This window comes from Cygnus atratus, chromosome 18, assembly GCF_013377495.2.
Source record: "Cygnus atratus isolate AKBS03 ecotype Queensland, Australia chromosome 18, CAtr_DNAZoo_HiC_assembly, whole genome shotgun sequence".
Lineage (NCBI taxonomy): Eukaryota > Metazoa > Chordata > Aves > Anseriformes > Anatidae > Cygnus > Cygnus atratus.
Window position 1 is genome coordinate 12272124 of NC_066379.1, and position 19429 is coordinate 12291552.

At 43.2% G+C, this 19429-nt stretch overlaps 1 protein-coding gene across 1 annotated transcript in view; it reads right to left on the bottom strand.

Annotated features, from left to right (window-relative positions):
• Nucleotides 1–19429, bottom strand: part of RNF213 (ring finger protein 213) — a 52996-nt gene that overhangs the window by 735 nt on the left and 32832 nt on the right. Inside the window, exons 35-66 of the mRNA XM_035568670.2 lie at nt 19139–19274; nt 18544–18732; nt 17952–18091; nt 17351–17505; nt 16783–16995; nt 16210–16391; nt 15253–15373; nt 15033–15133; nt 14587–14766; nt 13809–13972; nt 13608–13710; nt 12782–12896; nt 11715–11925; nt 11063–11253; nt 10609–10737; nt 9670–9780; nt 9195–9440; nt 8828–8909; nt 8189–8223; nt 7772–7866; nt 6854–7016; nt 6351–6531; nt 5782–5876; nt 4791–5042; nt 4231–4363; nt 3433–3516; nt 2857–3037; nt 2531–2732; nt 2241–2318; nt 1731–1928; nt 644–733; nt 362–540 (exon numbers count right to left, since the gene is read on the bottom strand). Of these exons, the coding sequence (XP_035424563.1) occupies nt 362–540; nt 644–733; nt 1731–1928; nt 2241–2318; nt 2531–2732; nt 2857–3037; nt 3433–3516; nt 4231–4363; nt 4791–5042; nt 5782–5876; nt 6351–6531; nt 6854–7016; nt 7772–7866; nt 8189–8223; nt 8828–8909; nt 9195–9440; nt 9670–9780; nt 10609–10737; nt 11063–11253; nt 11715–11925; nt 12782–12896; nt 13608–13710; nt 13809–13972; nt 14587–14766; nt 15033–15133; nt 15253–15373; nt 16210–16391; nt 16783–16995; nt 17351–17505; nt 17952–18091; nt 18544–18732; nt 19139–19274 (4735 nt within the window). The remainder of the gene's footprint in view (nt 1–361; nt 541–643; nt 734–1730; nt 1929–2240; nt 2319–2530; nt 2733–2856; nt 3038–3432; nt 3517–4230; nt 4364–4790; nt 5043–5781; nt 5877–6350; nt 6532–6853; nt 7017–7771; nt 7867–8188; nt 8224–8827; nt 8910–9194; nt 9441–9669; nt 9781–10608; nt 10738–11062; nt 11254–11714; nt 11926–12781; nt 12897–13607; nt 13711–13808; nt 13973–14586; nt 14767–15032; nt 15134–15252; nt 15374–16209; nt 16392–16782; nt 16996–17350; nt 17506–17951; nt 18092–18543; nt 18733–19138; nt 19275–19429) is intronic.

Here is a 19429-nt window from a genome sequence, read left to right on the forward strand (position 1 = left end):
AAGTAGTATTATTAGGACATGATCCAGTTGTCAGGGCCAAGCTTGTGTATGTAGAAAACTAAGCACGATCCCACAAGTGACTACGGAAGTGGCTGTGTTTATAGCACTCAAGAACAACAACTGCTGTATTTCAGCACTGTTTCCAAAAGCTTGTGTAAGATGCAGAAGAGTCTTACATGCCAGAAACATGGAGGGTGCCCTACAAATAGCCACATATCCTTAATATCAATGCTTGTGCTTTGTGTCCAGCAGAGCAATTATTTGCTAACGGAATTGTTTCCATCACAAGTGTTTTCAAAGAGACAGAGGAGCTTAAGTCATTATTAACTGTGGGTTGTTTTGGGCTGCATAAACCTATTACCTCCATGGGGGTCGGAATTCATCCACACTTTTGACACGTCCCAGCTTCAGGATGATCATTTCATGGAGCTCCTGGAGGAAGGTTTCAAGCCTTGAGTGAACGAGGTAGGTGTTGAGGAGCTTGGCAATCTCTGGAGTGAGATCAGCTTTGTACTCTGCACTGATGTCTACAAAAGGATCCTAAAAATGCAACGAGAAAAAAAGAACCAAGCATGTTTGAGCAACTTCATCTTAGAGACGAGGAAACACCTGAGCAGACCCTGAGGTTGCCAGCGTATCTTACCCTTTTGATGCGCAGAAGCTGCTCAGATTTGCGGGTAGAGAGAAGTTGCCAAAGGGCTATGCTGTGCTTTAGGTGGCATCGTCCGAGGGCCTGAAAGAAAAACAAAGTGTGAAACTGGATGCAAGGAACTTACTTCAGAGCCTGTTTATCCCCCTGCAGAAGAAGAAACAGAGAAGCCCACTAAAATAGAAGCCACGTTAACTGACAGGGTGACACAGCAACTTGATCGGGTGGGAGATATCCCTGCCCATGGTAGAGGAGGTTGGAACTAAATGACCTTTAAGGTCCCTTCCCACCCAAACCATTCAATGATTCTATGATGGCAGTGATAAACAGTCTTACTATGACAAAGTAGTATATACAAAAGCCTCATCCAGCAGTTGGGAGTTTATAAAGCCTTTTCAACATGGGTATAAAAGCCTACAGGCTTACATCTCCTGATTCCTCATTTCGCCTTCAGTAATCCAGCTTTCTTGGCCATTGTGAAAGCTCTGTCATTTTCCCATTCCCTATGTCACACATACTTGTCATAGCATAGTGCTTTTGCCCCCTATCAGTAAAATGCCACTTTTCACACATCATTAGGAGATAAAACCTTCCCCTATCACCACTTTAGAGAAGTAAAGTGCTATTTTCAATCCTGTTCAGCACCACGGTAAGCCAGTGTCACTAAAAGCTGACTCATTATTGAAAGTTTTCCCTTTTCGCAGTTTTAGCATTGCAACTAATTATGCTGGCACCCAACTAAGTATTCTCCTTCCTGGTGGTGATGGCAGAAGAGCAGGGATCTGCAGAGAGGAGTTTGACCTTCCACACATCCTCCACTTGACCCTTCTGTAGGGTTTTGCAAGAACCTGCTGAGCATCATGAGCTATTGGATGCTCCCACCTGGTAAACACTGGTTGCAGTGGAAGTGAAAATTGTTTTCTCCCCTGCTGTCAAGTATAATGGGGAGGAAATTCTAACACATTCTAATTCAGCTTGAATTAGAACTTTTGCTGGGCTTGGAGGTCAAACTGTCTGGATTTAGTATAAACCAGTACAGATACAATCCTTTAAGAATACAAGCTTTGCTCTCAGGACTCACCTGCAGTACATGAGGGTTTGTCTGATCACCCATCTGCAGAACGTTTACAATGTAGTCAGTCAGAAACATTTCTGCATTCTCTCCAGCCATGGCCAGGAATCCCAAGGTAATTTCAGTGACAGACAGAGCATCACAGACATCACTGTAAGACTGTAGTTCCCCACTGATCGTGTTCATAACGGAACTGGGAAGAGCACTCTGAAAACCATGAAGTCAAAGCAGTTGCTAGTATTAGTTTAGAACCATTCCTTACTGCTGCTCAATCTGCAGAAGTCAGGAATGAGGGCATAGCCCCAGATTTAGGAAACTGGAAGTGCTTAACTACATCTCTTTCCTTTGTAAATCCTGACTGACAAAAGACAGCCAGTGTGTACATATTCGAGGCATGCGAACAGATTAGCGAGCAAGCCCTCATAGCAGATGAGCAAGGCAATCGAGAAGACGGGCCTGACACTTCTTGGCATGTCAGGGGTCACATGCTTGCCCTGTTTCTCCAGGGCAGAAACCCACCTGATCCAGCTTACTCCTGACATCATTAAACAGCTCTTCGTAATTTCGATCATGTCTGTACACGAGGGTAGGTATTCCCTGTCAGGAGAGAAACCCAGGGTTGTAGAACTTCGCTAACATTGCTAACCCTGCTACAGTGTCTGTTTGGCTGCAGCAAAGACTGCAGGGGTTCAGACATCAGCCAATAAGTTGTCAAGCCTGCAGTTCTCTGCAGGGCTCTGACATCAACGAGTTGTCTGCTAGCTATGTTTTCTAGCTGCTTAGAAACATAGCTAGCTGCCTCCTCCTACCATTAGGGTGATGAGCGGCTTCCCCTGCAAGAATTTGCTGATGACTTGCTGCTGGATTCTCTCCAGATCAAAGTGCTGCAACGTCTCCCCACCCTTCTCCATGCTGTACTGGCAGTTGGATAAGATCAGAGGAATCAGGTCTCTCTCAACCTCGTAACTGATCAAGTGCAGGTCAGCTACTTCTGATGGACTGATCGAGTACCTTCAGAAGAGGAAAAAAGTTGTCTCCATTTAGTGACAAGCCTTTATGAAGCAGGGAAAGCAGATTGTGTGGGAGCAGGTAATACAACAGAGACAAAAAATGCCTGGCTGGAATAGCAACATACCTATCATCTTCTTTGGTATGCTTGTTCACCAAATGGATAAAGTCATTGTGCAGACTAATGAGATAACTGGCCAAGGCTGTGGAGCAGAGGCCCAGTCCCTGTCGACGTGGCAGAAGGACCTCAAGCTTGCTGTCCATGGTCAGGTCAGCATCACAGTAGCCTTCAGGAAGCTTAATTTCCCCTAAAATAAAAAGCATAGAAGACTGCTTGTGGTGTCCCAGAGCTTGCCCCATGATGAATAGCCTCTCTTGAGCCAACCCACGTCAGGAGAAAGTACAGCAAGAGAAATCGACAAAAAGGTCACACTTTCTGTTCCTTGTAGGTGCTAAAGGAAGCAGGTTCAGGTGAGAATACTACAAGTAGGAAACATTCTTCCATTTGCACCTACATCTTTTTAACCTTTAACAGCAAAGGTCAGTTTTTAACCTTTAACAGCCAAGGTCAGTTTGGAGGATATTTTCAGCAACTGACAGAAGAAACCTGTACAGTCAAAGGGTACTGAAGGACCCCTGTCTGACAGCAGGCACTCTCTCATTTCCATCACACAAAACAATGCTGTGAGGGAAGGGTACTCACCATTGGTATCCAGTGATCTTCTCAGCTTGTTCCAAACAGACAGGAACACGTTAACTCTCCTCTGTAACAGGTCCCTCATCACATCTGAGCAATACCAGAAACAGGAATCCTTGAAATATCTTTTACTGGCAACACCATGAAACTCAATAATATAAGAATTTTCAAAGCACACCACATAACCTTAGGTAACTGTTCAAACAGACCAGAAATGTTTAAACGTACATTAAACAGTTCTCCAACATTATCAAATTGTGTAATTTGCTGTTTATGTTCTTCCATTATTGAGTGCCTTTGGCACATGCTACAAGGCTGCATGGATCCTTGGTCTGCATGACCCTTAAGAAATCTTCCATAAGTACTTAAGAACAGAAGTAATTGCACTTGAGTGCAATTAAAGTTTTTGCAATTGAGTGCAATTAAAGGAGTTGTCACAAAATGCCTGTTTCTGACTTAACAGAAGGGCTGGATACCTATTACACATTTTAGGAAGGCCCTTAACTCTAGAGCAGCTTAGAAATTCAACATACCCACAGCTGCGTTCAGGGATTTATCTTGCCTATCTCTGAGCAGAGTCCCTACCTCTTGTGCTTAAATTCTCTTAAAACCACTTTAACTTTAAGAAAAACTCTAACATCAAGGCCTCCAGTATATTTGGATAGGAGTTGAAAGGAAAAATAAGGACTTAAGATTGCAAGTTTAAGAGAAGTTTTCACCTTCATTTTCATCTGGACTATCCAAGCAATCTTTCTAAAGCACTTTTTGTTTCACTAATTTACAGTTTTGGTGGAATCTTCTCACCTGAGCGGGGTTCGTTGAGGAAGTCTCTGATCGTGCAGCGCTTCACATCAGCAGTGTTCAGAAATTGCCTCACTAAGTCTCTCTGAAGAGCCAGAATCTCTGGTAAAGTTTTAACCAGCCTCAGTTCTGTTTCCTGGAAGAGGAAAGGGGATCTATGAGTAAAGCCATCCTTGGACAAACCCGTTTTGAATACTTCTATTGAATTACTTTTCAAATGTTTAAAAGAAAAAATACTTTACATGTGCAGTTCTGAAGATTGAGACTGCAGGGGAGTTGAACCAAACGCACCCAGAGGTCCCTTTCAACCTCAACCGGGTGGTGAGGCACAGGAGCAGGTTGGCCAGAGAGGTTATAGATGCCCCGACCCTGGAGGTGTTCAAGACCAGGATGGATGAGGCCCTGGGCACCCAGATCTAGTGGGTGGCATCCCTGCCCATGGCGGGGGGGTTGGAACTAGGTGGTCTTTAAGGCCCCTTCCAACCCAAGCCATTCTATGATTCTATTCTTCCGTGGAGTATTATCTGAACATTGTGGGGGTCTCATCCCTGTATTACACTCACCTTCTGCAGAAACTTCCACAGGAGAGGGACAGTGTCCTTGGCATTATTTTGCTGGACTACATGGCCCAGGTTCTCCACTGAAATCCTCTTTCGGCAGCTCCACATCTTGGAATGATGGATGTGACTGTCCTTGGGCAGCTGGGACAGGAAAGTGACTGGGTCGCCATACACCATTTTCACTACTGGGTTGGAAGAGATTCTCTCGTCCTCTTGGATTTCTTTATTTAACTTCAGAAGTTTTTTATCCAAACCCTGGAAAAAATAATGGTATTCTATCAGCATTGGCAGCTTCATGCAATGTTGAACCTCCATGCGAGCATATTTCCCTAACAGCTTGATGACCAATTCACACAAAAGTATGTCAAAACAGAAGATGAACTTCTAGGGAATGCATGTAAAAACCACACACTGCAAAGCAGCTGTTTATGCTCTAAAATTTTTGTTCACCAGCTCATCCAGCCCTCAGGTCTTCCATTCTTTAAATAATACATGAGGAAAATTTAAATAATACATGAGGAAAAAAGGGAAACGATTAATTTGGGGCACCCTTATGCTCACTTGGGCAAGTACTTTCAACTGAACAAAGATATTTCTACGTTTACATCTGCACAAAATCCTCATAACATAACTCAAATCTGATTCTCATTTCCACGGGTATAACAAAGTTGGCTGACCCTCTCTCATACACAGCTTCCATGTTTCATATAAACGAGTCACAGAATAACTGATGCTGGGTGGGACTCCAGAGATCACCCAGTCCAAACCCCCTGCTTGAAAGCAGGTCATCTACAGCAGGGCATCTATAACCTAGAGATGGAAGTGACTAGCTGACAACAAATTAATGTGGACCTGCAGTTGTACCATACATAGCTTGCATTTAGGAATAGCCGGGTGAAAAAAGTAGCACAGGTATCACAGCAGGTCGGATTTCCAAAGTTGCTTTTGAACTGCTCAACTACTGAATTTTTTTTTTTTACAGCTAATTTCTCACCTCCAACTCAGGAACAATAACTGTGTCTGCAACAATTCTTTCCCACTCGTTTCTCTTCTCCTTGGTGGAAAGCATACCATCAAATTGAACTGGCCCTGCAACAGAAATTTAAGAGTCTTATGTTCACAATATTTCAGTTACAAGATAGCTCAGATCCTTGCAAGTTCATATGACGAGCTAAGAGCAACTACAGAGGTCATAGAGGCTAAATGAGTATCTCCGCCTAGCTGGAGAGTGTCATCCAAAACGGCACACACTACTTTGAGTAGTAACCTCTGCTTGTGAGCTGGAAGTTCTGTCAATGTATCATGAAGCCATTTATTCATTAATTTCTTTCCAGAATTATGTACCAAACCTTGCAAACCCCATATATTTGGCCAAAGGAAAAGTAAGCAGCCAAAAATTCTTCACTACCTACAGCGAGAAACAAGCCTCAAATTTCTGGATCTCCCTCATCAACTCAGCTACCACCTGTTGAAAGTGGTCTGTTAGCAAAGAAGCTAAGTAACTGCTGCCCTTAAAACGCTGATACAGCTTGCAGATGTGATATGGCTAGTAGTTTTCCTTACACTGGCTTGGGTGCTGATGGGGGTCCTTGAGGAGGCTGCTTAGGACAAAATGAAGGATGCTGATAGTCTCATCTACACTCTTTCCCAAAATTTTTGTCATGTGTCCCAAGTCCTCCTGAATATGCTGCTGCAGGAAAATTACTGAGTTGCGCACCGGCGGCTTGATAATCTTTCGCAGTGACTGAAGAACAACAAAAGGAAAGAATGAGCGTAATCAGTAACATCCAGTTCAAGCACAAGGCATGCAAAACTAGTCTTATCAGATAGTCTCTGCTCCATCCTACAGGACTCTTACCACTTGTACACATAATGACAGGTATGCATGCACATGTGCACATGCAACTGCATGAAGAAACCAAAAACACTCCTAGGCAAGGGGAGAAGTGAATTTGGGTCTTGCATCTTGAAAGACTTCCCTAGTCACTAGGCAACACGACGAGAAGGACCAGCGTCATATAAAGGTGAATTTCATGTGGCCATTTGGGACTATTATTGGAAGATACCTGAGGATCCTTTGTGGCTCCCAGCAACATTGCCAGATGTGTGAGCAAGCGTATCAGAATGAAGACAACTGGGGACATGGGTCGGTCAGACACTTCCACCATTTCTTTTCTGCGTTGTGCATCTCCAAGTATGTGGCCAGTTTGAGTTCTGTCTTCATTATTCCTGCCGGAAAGTATGCATAGCGATTTTTGCTTTGACAGAAAACACAGAAGTAGTCTTTGATACCCAATAATGTCTTTCTGATCATAAGTTCTCTGAATGCTATAAAAAAGTGATGATTAAAAGTGCTACAGGGGAATGAAGACTTTCAGTAAGTTTTGTACACAAATGAGCAAACTTCCTTGTTTTTGCTGGTCGACTACTGCTTGTTGGACATCTCTTCCAATTACATTTTCTATGAAAAATGCAATGGCCAACCCTGTGGGGCAAGATTCGCCAGCTTCATGCTGGACAGATGAAAAGCCACTGCCTTTAGACTTAGTAACTTTAACATTCTTTATGCAATGGCTGAAAATGTGAATCCAGAGAATCAAGGAGGAGGGAGCACAAGTCATAAAGCCTGGAGTTTTGGTAGAAGTTCTTCAGTCATGATGATCCCTCTAAGAAAATGCAGCCTGCTACTATATGTCAATATAGAACCACGTAGCAGGTATCTGCCTAGATGTGCAGAAACATGGAAAACCTAACACTAGAAGCTTGACAAGCTCTTTTTTAAGGCAGTTTCTGCAAATTCAGTTACACCAGCACTCCCCATTGCCGAACCTCCTCCCCCTCCCAGAGGGGAATGTGTGACATAATGAGGAATTCCAAGTGCCACCTTTCAGGTAGCAGCATGAGGTAATACCTTTTACTCTGAACCCACAACAGGCAAGTACTGTATCATTTTGCACTGAGAAGGTTAATGGATCAAAGCATACCTAAATGCTTGAAAGCCGGGCAGTGATTTGTGTTGTTCCCCTCCAACTTGGGCACCACAGTCAAGACAGCGGCTAATTTCCATGGGCCTGCCACACTAGCAAAAAGCAAGAATGAAAACACTGAATTCCAGAATAGTAACAGAGACAATTGAACAAATCCATGCCATAGCTGGTTAATTTGAAAGCTGCTATATACTGGACAAATGATCTCTGCCTGCCTTATTTACTAGATTTTTTGGTACAATCTGTGTTACAGCAATTCTAAATTTTACATTGCAATGGCAAAATGATTAGTAATCTAGAGTTTATAAAATGAACTGCTGTGCAATAGAACATAAACAGTAACTAAAATATAAAACAGTATTGTTGAAAACACCACCTGCTTAAAAAAAACCACCACCAATCTCAAATTCTTACCTCTCCTACAGTGCAGGGGTGGCCATTTGGACATGCTATGAAGAAGGAGAAACAAACAGGACAGTATTAGAAGACAGCCATTTATGAAGCCCCTGTTATTTCCTTTCATAGGCATCATCACCTTGAAGCAAGAAATATGCTTCAAGGTCTAATGGAAAGCACTGAAATTCCTGAAGGAGTCATAGGCTCACGCAACAACCAGAAGAAGCTTTCAGTGCTTCTCTCCTTGAAAGAAACATGGAATGAAAACCTGAAAAAAATCTGCTACCAAGCGCCATATAGGCTAGTAAGCACGAATGTTCCCATGGCCCCCAGCTTCCTAGTTTCAGTTAAATCCTGCTATGAAAAGCAGAGAACTGAAAACTAGCCAGGAAGATGGCAAAGTGCTGCTCTCCTGCTTACACCTCTTTAACTGCCGGAAGTAACAGGACAGGTCTCCCAAAGTCTCAAACTCCGTAAACAGCTACAAGCTTGAGACTAAACAGAAACTCAGTGCACTTTGGTGCGTTACCCAACACAGGTCTTAATATACAACAGATAAGTCATGCTGAGGAGTGTCTGTCCTCACATTAGGAATCGTCTCATTCAAAAACAAGGATTCTCCTTCAATCTCTTTCAAAGCCAGTCAGAAGCACTTACTGTACCAGTGCAGAGCAGACACTCCTTCCCAGGCCCTCGCCTGAGCCATTAAATCTTCTGGCATTGTAGGCAGAAAAGAGTGCTGAGGAAGAAAAAATATGACAACTGAATATATGAATCAGTTCTTTTTTTGTAGCAGTTGCTCCTTGTTCTCCATCATAATAAGCAACCAATGACATCTAAACCAGTCCAGAGCCTGGTCCTGTGCTAATTAATCCCAACAATACTGAACTAATCATACATCAGTAATTCACAATTAAAACAATGAGTTGGTATCTTTTGGCATTAAGGTTATGTTATAGAGGACCCAGCAAATGTGTGAAAGAACTATCAGTGTGCTGAACTACAATGAGTTAAATCTCTTTACCTCCATTGTATCTGGAGCAAATGCCAGACTCCTCAGGGGCTGCAGGATGGGGTTCTGCCCACACAGCAAGACAGCTGTAGTATGAACAGCCATCTCAATTAGCGCTCCATTGTGGCTGAAGCTTTGAGGATCCACTGTCAGAAGAGATGGCAGCGTATTCATCACAAGACAAGCTGCAAAGTTCTGCACGTCTGGAGAATTCAGGACTCTGGAGTTCTGGATGAACTCAGTCATAGCACTTATTTGCTGAAAACACACATTTAAAGAAATAAAACCAGCATGATATTGTCCATCAAACTGAGGAGAACTAGCAGCTGCTTCCAATGCTATGCTATCCTCTGCTTTGAAAACACTTTCCATTTGCCCAGGTCAGGGCATAATCAGAACAAAAGGCTCTTTCACTAATTATTTAAATCTCACTTATCCTTATCAAGGAAGCATGTTTGTCACAAGCCCCCAGAATCAAGCATCTTACCTGCTGTTTGGGATGAAGATTTGAGTCATTAACTCCATACAGGACAGTGACCTCTCTGAAAATAGCCAGGAGCAGATGGACAGCCTGTACAACTGGGGAGCTGCTAGATACCTGAAAAAGAAGAACCAATGATACAGTGGAGAAGAGGTGACAATTGTCACAGATGAACTTTTACAAGGTTTCAGTTTGTTATTGGTCTGTTATTCAGTTTTATGAGCAGACTTCAGCAGGTCTGCATTAAAGCTGTCCCCACACATGAAGGGGAATAACGCAGAAATCACTGTTCAAGCCACATGTAAATGAGTAACCTGACAGCCTTCTAGCTGATTGTGTGTTTTACATAAGAAATTTCTCAATTATTTTACTTATAGCACCTGTATATGCCTGCCTTCAAACCAAGCCAACACACAGGTGAGGAAAAAGTCACAATGTATTCATGGTACAGAGAAATTCAAACAGGCATTTTTTGTCAAACTTCTTCCTGAACATTTTCATACACAAAATACATAGTGGAAGAAGGTTAGTTGCACAGAAATCACCTGGTTGATTTTGTACAGTAAGAGACAAGGCTAGGCAGATATGGGCAGGCAGGGAGGAGGCATAAAGCTTCGCCAGTTACCTGCCTACTCTCCAGTCAGTTGGTCACAAGGTGCCTGTAATACTTGCTTGTAAAACAAACTGCTATGATTTATTAGAAGGGAGAGAAGCAAGGATGAGGCAACCAACAGATATAACCTCAACGTTACATACACTAGAACACATGCGACAAAAGCACAGACATCTGTGTCTCAGACAGGATAAGCCACTGCAGCTTTCAAAAATCAAAGGCAACCCAGGTATCTCCATTGGAAAGAGACGCTGGCAACACAAATGTATAAAGCTTAAACACTAGCCACCCAGAACCCATGACAGGATTTTGTTGAGGAGAGCATGCCCTACCTTCTCTGCCTCTACAAGATCCTCAGTCTTGCACTCAATCATGGCTTTCCCCACAGCATCACGCAGGACTCTGTAATTCTTGCCACATGCCAGGTAACGATCAATGTGATTAGACTGGCTCCTCTGTACCTACAAAGGGAAAAGCCCACAGTGAGCGTTGTGGACATTAACCAGCCACTGGAAAAGGTGCAATCCGCTCTTTGCGAGAACCATTTCTCCCAAGAACTCTGTCATTTCAGCCTTGAAGAGAGGCAGCAGGCAGGCACATCAACCTAAATGGCTTCTCATTGCCATAACGGATTCCACTCAGTAGACAGCAAGGATAAGTCAGCTTCACAACCACTCCCACTGCAGTAAGTCCCCCAAAGCCACACAGCACTAGAAGCACCCCAAGGCAGCACCAACTGAAGACTAAGAGGAGAGAACCATCCCCAAGGAGACACCTCTTCCTTACCTGTTGCAGAATTTCTGCTGGGAACACCCAGTTAAACTGTGCCTCTGTGACAAGCTTCTGAGCAAATTCCATCCCATACTGGTTAGCAATTTTCCGAACCAGGTAAACACGATGCCAGTTGTTCTTGGTGAGGCTACAGAACACCTTCACATTTGCCAAGTAACACTGCTTCTCCTCTGCCTGGTCTTGCACTGAAGAAGAGAAAGCAAAAACACATCCTACCTTGGAAAACTTTTGCTGCCAACACCAGCTGTAGCACCAAGCTCCTTTCACTTGTACTTGCCGGCCATGCAGGAGAACCTGAAAGTTCTCTCTTCGTCAGCTGTTTATCTAGAATGTTCCCTCAGCACCATGCTTTGATGCTTCATGGACCGTGTTAGCATCTCAGACTATTCTCGACATGCTGATCTTCTTTATTGAGTCAGTGGTTCAGCTCAGTACTTTAATTTTTGTTTGTTTTTTAAAAAAGCATCTCTTCCTCCTTTTCAGCTGCCTAGATCTCCCATTTATATAAAACAAGAAGCTTTAAAGCAATCATATTTCTGAAGCATCACTTAAACTTCAATGAATAAAGCGTAATTTAGTATGTTCTTCCCACAGTGACTTTACTCCGTCTACAACATTTCCATTTGACAGCACAATTATCACTTACCTGGGAGCTCATGCAAGTCAAAGAGGAGCTCTGCAGCCTTACTCAGGTACAAGCGAACCTTGGCTACTGCCTGCAGATATTCAACAGACAATTCCTGAGGAGCTTCTTGATTGCTTTTTGGGAGATAGTTATCTGGAAAGCCTCTGTCTTCAGGCAGATAGCTGATATGCTCATATCCAAGACTGCCTTCAGACTTTTCACACATAGAATCCTAAAGATGGGCCGGAACATTGCATGAGCAGCAGAACTGAAGTCAGATATTCTTTGCATTGGTACTTTATACCCCCAGTGCATCCTCACTGCAATAAGCACACTGAACTTCCATGTTTTTCACAACTCTCTCCACTCCACTGCTATCAGCTCCTTCCTGTGATCTCTCTGGTGCTTATCTTAAACTTCTGCTGCATCAGCAAACACCTTCAGCAATATGCCCATCTCTCTCCATATTTCCTAATTGCGTAGATGAGCGTTATAAGCATGCTGACAGGCCACACATGCTGAAACACACGTTCCAAGATGCAAAACTCTTCCTTTCCCTTAGGGAGAATACACACGTGGATCTTACCTTTGAAGTCAGCAATTTAACGAGAACTATAAGAAATGAAACCTCTACCCTGCTGTCACATTTGTTTGAAGCTGTCTGAAGCATTAAAAGTTAGGCAAGGAGAGGAAAGGTAGACAACTCAAACAGCATAGTAATCGAAAGCTTTGCAAACGTGAAAGCATCCATTTTCCACTACTACAGCTAGAAATTCGCCTGCTTGCTGCACTCCTGTGCTGGAAGTTGAGTCTTATCAGGACTCACTTAATTCTTCAACACTTGTGTGATGTGTCCAAAGGAAAGAAGAATTTATGTAATGTAGCAAACACAAGCCTTACCTTGAGAAAGCAAGGCTTGTTACTGGACAGCAGGCTCTGAACAGGTGATTTGATATAATTCTTTTGGGGGCTAAGTGGGCAGCTAGTTATGTGCACAAGAAACTTGCGTAAAATTGCAGAACTTCTTAACTTTTTTTGTTTCCTGTAATAGTTTTGTTGCCCAGGTCTTACTTATCCAGCAATCTTACCTCCAAGCAGTTGACAAAAAGCAAGCAGAGTTCTTTTTTATCATTTTTCTCCAGGATCCGGCTGTGCTCTACCCGGGACAGGTAATCTTGCACATCATTTTTCACTTCACTGAAGCTATAGGAGAGAAAAAACACTCCCTTATCACAACTGCAATGCTGGTGGCTACTACTTGTATTCTAAATCATGATCAAACTACCAGTTAAGTCCATGTGACAGGTAAGGATTACTTTGGATCTGTTTGGATGACGGAAAAGCAATTATGCTGTTTTTTACCAGCTATCACCTAGCTTCATACTCTAAACTAGGCTTTTATCAAAAAATGACAAATAAGCATTTCTAGAGCATAAATCATCTGCTCTGTTCTACGAATTTGATTTAGAAGACTATCACACTAGAGGCATGGCTCTTTACATGTACTGTCTGCAAAGAGAGGCTGAAGGAACTTTTGTGAATGAAGAGGTCTTCGTAAACATTCAGATCACTCTTGATTAAATGGCTGTGGATCAGGGATCGGGAGTATTACTTTGCTGATCTAGAATATATCAGTTAGTCAGCTATCATTAAGGCCTCCCAAGCCATCCATGTTCAGCACAGGTTTAGGCTGAGAACAGCTCAGTGGCACAGACTGGTCAGATAGTTCACACAAGCCACATGCAAGTCAGCCAAGTTGCTTGACTAATACAAAAGCACAAGTTAAATTTCACCTTTAATGATCTAAATTCAGTGAATAGTGTGGAAGTGAGAACAAACAGGTTGGTTTTCATGATGTCATGAAAAAAGCTGAAACGCTCCCCGGTACAGCATCCATTAACTGACTGTGCTCACCTGTACTTCAAGAGGAGCTTCAACATTACTGAGCGAATGATGGGAGTTTCATCTACTTCATCATCAAACGGGGACAGAAATTTTGTGTAGGTAGTAGGGTGAACTGTGGAGATATGGAAAAGATGGGATTGGAAAAGATGGGAAAGAAACTGGCAAGAGAATCAACTCCAAGAGGCTGAGTATCAGATGAAGGGAGCTCACCTGAACCTTTCAGTAGGTCCCTGTGAACAAACAGCAGATTAAGGAGCTCTTGGATCACCTCTGTCTCAGGGGGCTCATTGTCCTTGAAACACATGGTAGTAACCATATCTATGAAGAAACTATTGCACCTCTGCCGGAACAGGGCATTTCTTGCTATGGCAGCGCTAGGTGAAAAGTAAAAAGCATTAGGACAATGTTCAAATACAGAACCAGTTAAATAATGGATGAAGCACAAGTCTGGAACTAAAGTCTTATGAGGAGCGGCTGAGGGAACTGGGGCTGCTTAGTCTGGAGAAGAGGCTCAGGGGAGACCTCATTGCTCTCTGCAACTACCTGAAAGGGAGCTGCAGGGAGTTCGGGGTCAGCCTCTTCTCACAGGTTACTAGTGACAGGGCTAAAGGGAATGGCCTCAATGGCAACAGGGGAGGTTCAGGTTGGAAATTAGGAGAAATTTCTTTCTCAGAAAGAGCAGTCAGGCATTGGGACGGGTTGCCCAGGGAGGTGGTGGAGTCACCGTCCCTGGGGGTGTTTGAGGAAAGGTTGGACGTGGTGCTTAGGGACATGGTTTATTGGGTGATATTGGTGGTAGGGGGATGGTTGGACAGATGATCTTGGAGGTCTTTTCCAGCCTTAATGATTCTATGAAGCAAAGCAGACAGGCAAAAATAAAAAAAATACCACACGTGTGCATGAGCTGACAACTTCAGACATGCGAATCAGAATTTCCTTACACAGCCAGGCCCACTGCAATGCTTCCACCTTGGACAGGAAAAAGTACCTGAGTTCCTCAGAAACAGTTAAATTAACATCCTCAACAGCAACTCTGCAGACTGGACAATGCATCTGTGCTGGTATTAGCCACATACTGATGCACTTCTGACAAAATGCATGGCAGCAATGCAGGCAAACTGGATCCTTTGGCTCTCCTAGGCAGATCGAACACGGCTTCAAACCATATCTGTAATTCAGGAACAACAGTGACCATGATTGCTTCAATGCTGTCCTACCAAAAATCTTTAATAAGATATTCATCTGCAACTAGAGTCAGAGGATATAATGTAAGACCTGTTGACTAACCACTCAGTTTCAGGGTGTGGAATAAAATAGAAGACATTGTTCTTCATCTGGCTTTCATTGTGTTGAATGCAACACTTTATGTCCAGAAATAGAGGCAATACAGACAATATTCCTACTCGACCCTGTCACTTGTCTCAATGTCACTACCTGTAGAGCCTGTGGCTGACTTCCTCCTTACATTCACACAGTACTTTCATCACTGCAACAAAAGTAGGATGAGTCTTCATGTCTGAATCCTGTTGAAAACACTGCAGAAGGAAAGGGCAAAGCTAAATGACTCAGCTCTACTACCATAGACAAGAATACTACATGATCAGCAGAAGCACACAAGGAAGGGATAAAAAAAAAAAATCACATCTTGGCTTACCTTGGCAAGAAGCAAAGTGTATTTTTTCACTAAATTCTCAAACTCTGGCATCAAAGTGTTGATGCCAAATAACACGTGTTCTACAAACAGAGACATGGAGAAAACCCGGTTCCAGCAGATTCTGTGGGAAGGAGAGTGTGATTTCAAAAAGTACAATTATGAGATGAGAGCTGACACTGACTGTGCAACGAGTACAAATGAAAGCGCAATCAGGTCAGTCTAATGATCTCACTGCTTTTCATGCTCACCACTACACTTCTCATGCAACTTTTTATGTATGTCCTATGGTTATCGGCCTCTGAACCACAGCCTGGCTTTTTTTGTCATGGACAAAACATGTAACAGTACCTAACACAGTGAGCTTATGGCATATGATTCTGTCCTGTACCAGAGCGGAGACCTTCTGCAGCTGTCCTTTTGCTGCAGAGCAAAGGCCACCACAATGACCTCACTCTTCTACACTTCAAACTTCTATTAAAACAAAGTATTTATTATTTTTTTTGTGAGTTAACTAAATTTTCTTCACTTAGGTTAAACTAAACAAGGTCTGTGAGAAATTGGTGTAGTTGCCTTGGCCTGTCTTGCAAGAGACAAGACTCCTGTCTTAGATGCAAAGTTCCCCATCTCTCTCAGAGTTTATGCACATGGGATGAAGTGGGAAGATATTGCTGATTAATGGCAACTTAACGAGTGTTTTAAATAAGCACTAAACTTAGCTGGAACGTATGGGATAACACTGCTAGATTTAGGGGGAGCATCTATGTAAGGGCAGAAATAAAGATCTGGCTCTTGGTGCTTAATAAATAACTGAGCCAAGCTGGAACCTGGAAAGGTTTGCAAAGGTTTGCAAAGTCTTCATCTGAGAAAAGCAGCATCAGAGCAGCTTTCAGCCTGTACTGATATCCTTATTAACAGCAAGGCAAAGGTCAAGATTGTGAGCAGATCTACAATACTTACTTGAGTTCTTTTAGCAGCTGATGGCACTGACTCCCACTCCTCTGTAAATCCTTTTCTTTACAAAGAAATTCAATTGGCATTTGAAGATTTTTCACTTTCTGCACCCAGATAGCTGGAATTGCTGTCTGCACTTGATTCTCCAGCTCTTCAGCGCACACGATTGCAGCTAACACATCTAAAACCTAGTTGCACACACAGGATGTAAGTATAATGCAGCAGTAGCATGTCAGAATTATTTATGAACTCTGTATTGGGCTCTCAATCTGGTTTGCTATGGCAGGTGTTGTACTGACTAATGTTCTATCTGATCATCTTAATCTCTGGAATTTTCATATGCTCATGGCTCAGATCATTAGCACACCCTATTAAGCTGATGTGAAAACATAGCAAACTGTTTTAAACCCTACTAATAAGAACGATAATATCGCAGGCTATGCTTAATACTGAGAATTCTGACTGAGCTTGTGCTTCCCACTTTAGCTGGGATCAAATGGAGACTGAACACAAGCTAATTCAGTGAAGACAGCTCTTTGTTAGGGCTGAGGATCACAAAATGTGTGGTAATGACTCTACCATCTCTGAATGTTGCATTTCGTATCCTTTCAGGTTCTTAAGGGGGACAACCACACTGGGGTGTACAGCCAGGATCCTAGAGAAGTTCTGCAAACGGCTCTTGAACTGATTGTATCCAAGGTGGACCCAAGGCAAGCATGGCACTGTATCCTCTCTTCTGGGAGATGTTGCTTTCCATTCCTTTATGCAGGATGAGAAGGCAATTTGCAGACACTGGAAGGTTAGGAAAAAAATTAATCAAAATTAAAAATATATATACTTTTATAATTAATTTTGGATTAGAAACCCTGACAAAATTATCTGGAAAAAAATAAAATCAGTACTTTACACAGACAGCCTCAAATGATGTGGCCATTTCTATAGCTGCTCCTATGGAAGCGCTTTTCTGAGTAAGCCTCAGCAATTTCAGCAACTACTCAGTGTCAAACATCTGCTTTGTGGCTAGCTTGCAGTTAGTCTGGGAGGAGGATTTTGTCCAAGAAGGAGAGATTGACACAAAAGGGAACGTACACAGCTATCACACCCATCCCTCCATACAGAGGTTCCAGTTCTTGTTCCAGACACTGACCTGCAGTTCCTCTTGGGAGGACACATTAATGGTCAAGACAATGAAGTCTGTGATATAGCACTGGAAGAGCATCTGCCTTTCTTCCTCAGTCAGAGAAGAGATAAATTTTCCCAGTGCAGTTTTCTGGAAGATATCCACAAACTTCTCAGCTTGGTCTGGAAAACAAGAATGCAGAGAAAAGCTGAATATTAGGAGGAAGCTGGGTTTGATATGCTTCTATTCTAAGGAAACTGACACCTAATCAATCACTGGTGCAGTGCATACAGCATTCCCCTCATTCAGAAGGCTAACAAGGTATTTGAGGCCAGGCCTTCTCAACCCAGGCATCATCGCTATATTTATTGGATCTCAATCTTGTCTTCAAAATGCTGTGGAAATACCAAAAGTTGATGACAAGGGCACAGAATATGCAAGAAATACTAATACTGAGAAGCACAAAGAAAAGCTAGTTGCACAAAGCTCTGCTGGCTTATATGAGTACGGAGGGACTGAAGGTGATTCCAGGGTCATGGAAAGGTAGAGGTGTGCTAGTGATACGCCAGAGTTTACAAGGCAGATGGATGGAGCTGTTCTGCATTGTGAGCTCAAGCCAAGCACTCACCTTCAGTGTTTTGGATGTATTGAGTTTCCAGCCACATCTCATCCAAATACTCCTTTATCCTCCAGCTGAAGGGCATCTCATTCCCAGCATCAGCAGACACCATCATGCTGTTCTGCACCAGGATTATCCCTGTCTGAGAGCTACGAGATCAAAAGGTCAGTAACATACCAGGCTTTTGCCAGGGAAATGCATTCAGACAGAGACAGGAAGCTTCAGAAAGCAAGAAATTAGCCCTAGAAGGGGAAAAGAACTGAAGGACTCATTAACAGACCTCATCCTGCCAATTGCATAGCATTAGGACTTATTCAGTAAGCATTCCCTAGCAAAAAGACTGTAATGGCAGGACATGCAGGCTTCAAGGGATGGGTAAGAAGTGTGAGCAAGCCAAGAGCTAGAGAGCAAAGCCCAGGAGTACTGGGGATAAGGTAGAAAGAAGAGACTTCTGAAGTCACTGAGAACAGCCCTGCCACCTTTGACACAGCACAGGAGAGCAACCAACAGTGTTAATCTCCCACATGGATTTAAAGCCAGTGGAGGACTGGGTCTCAGTGCTGCCAGCCAATTCCTCCTGCTGCTCTCTCCAGGAGCTCACCTGTTTTTACCCACATTGTAAGGGATAGTCAGAAGTTTTGTATCACTGAAGATGAACATCCACAGCTTTGTCACCCACTCAGGTGTCGGCCTGACCAACAGCTCCAGATTGCCATTTCTGTCTATGACAGCAATCAGGAGAGCCAGGAATGGAGTGATCACGTTCTGGACTCGCTTCCACAAGGTGTGCCTTTGGGGGCAGAAAGAGACCAAGAAACCAAGAGGGAAGATGAACAATAATATCAGCAAATCAGGAAGTGGTTGTGCTGAAAAACTGCTGACATTAGTGTGTGAGAGTCCTAATGCTACCTTTACAAGGGGGGAGAAGAAAACCCCTACATTTCTCTCGCTCATAGCTCGCCTGTAATCCCACTGTTCAATTCAGAGCACTTGTGCACTCAAGCATTTCTGTTCCAGTACAGCCCATGCAGCTGTAAGTCACCCTCCTTCAGAAGCCAAGAGAGATTCCACCACAAACTGGAGATTGACACTGCAAATATTAAGATTACACAAAACTGCTCTCTTTGCTGCACTGTTGCCATTTGCAGACTTTTCTTGGAAACCTGCAGGTTACAAGATATTGCTGCTGTCCTCACCTGAAGGTGCCAGCCTCCTGAAGAGCACTTAGGTTGGAAGCCTCCCGAAGCACCCAGTTTTTTGGGTAAAAGGAATTTTCTTCTTGCTTCTTCAAAAGGTTGGAGAGACGAGCCTTTGTTATCTTCAGGAAAGAGGCTAGAAAACAACAAGAAACTTGCATTTTTTCTTCAACTGGCCTTGGATCAGAACACAAATATCACACCAAGAACAGCATTTTACAGTTGTTTCAATAATCGACCAACAGTGAACAGCCAGCTACCAGCCATGAAGTGAAACCCAGCTGGCCACTG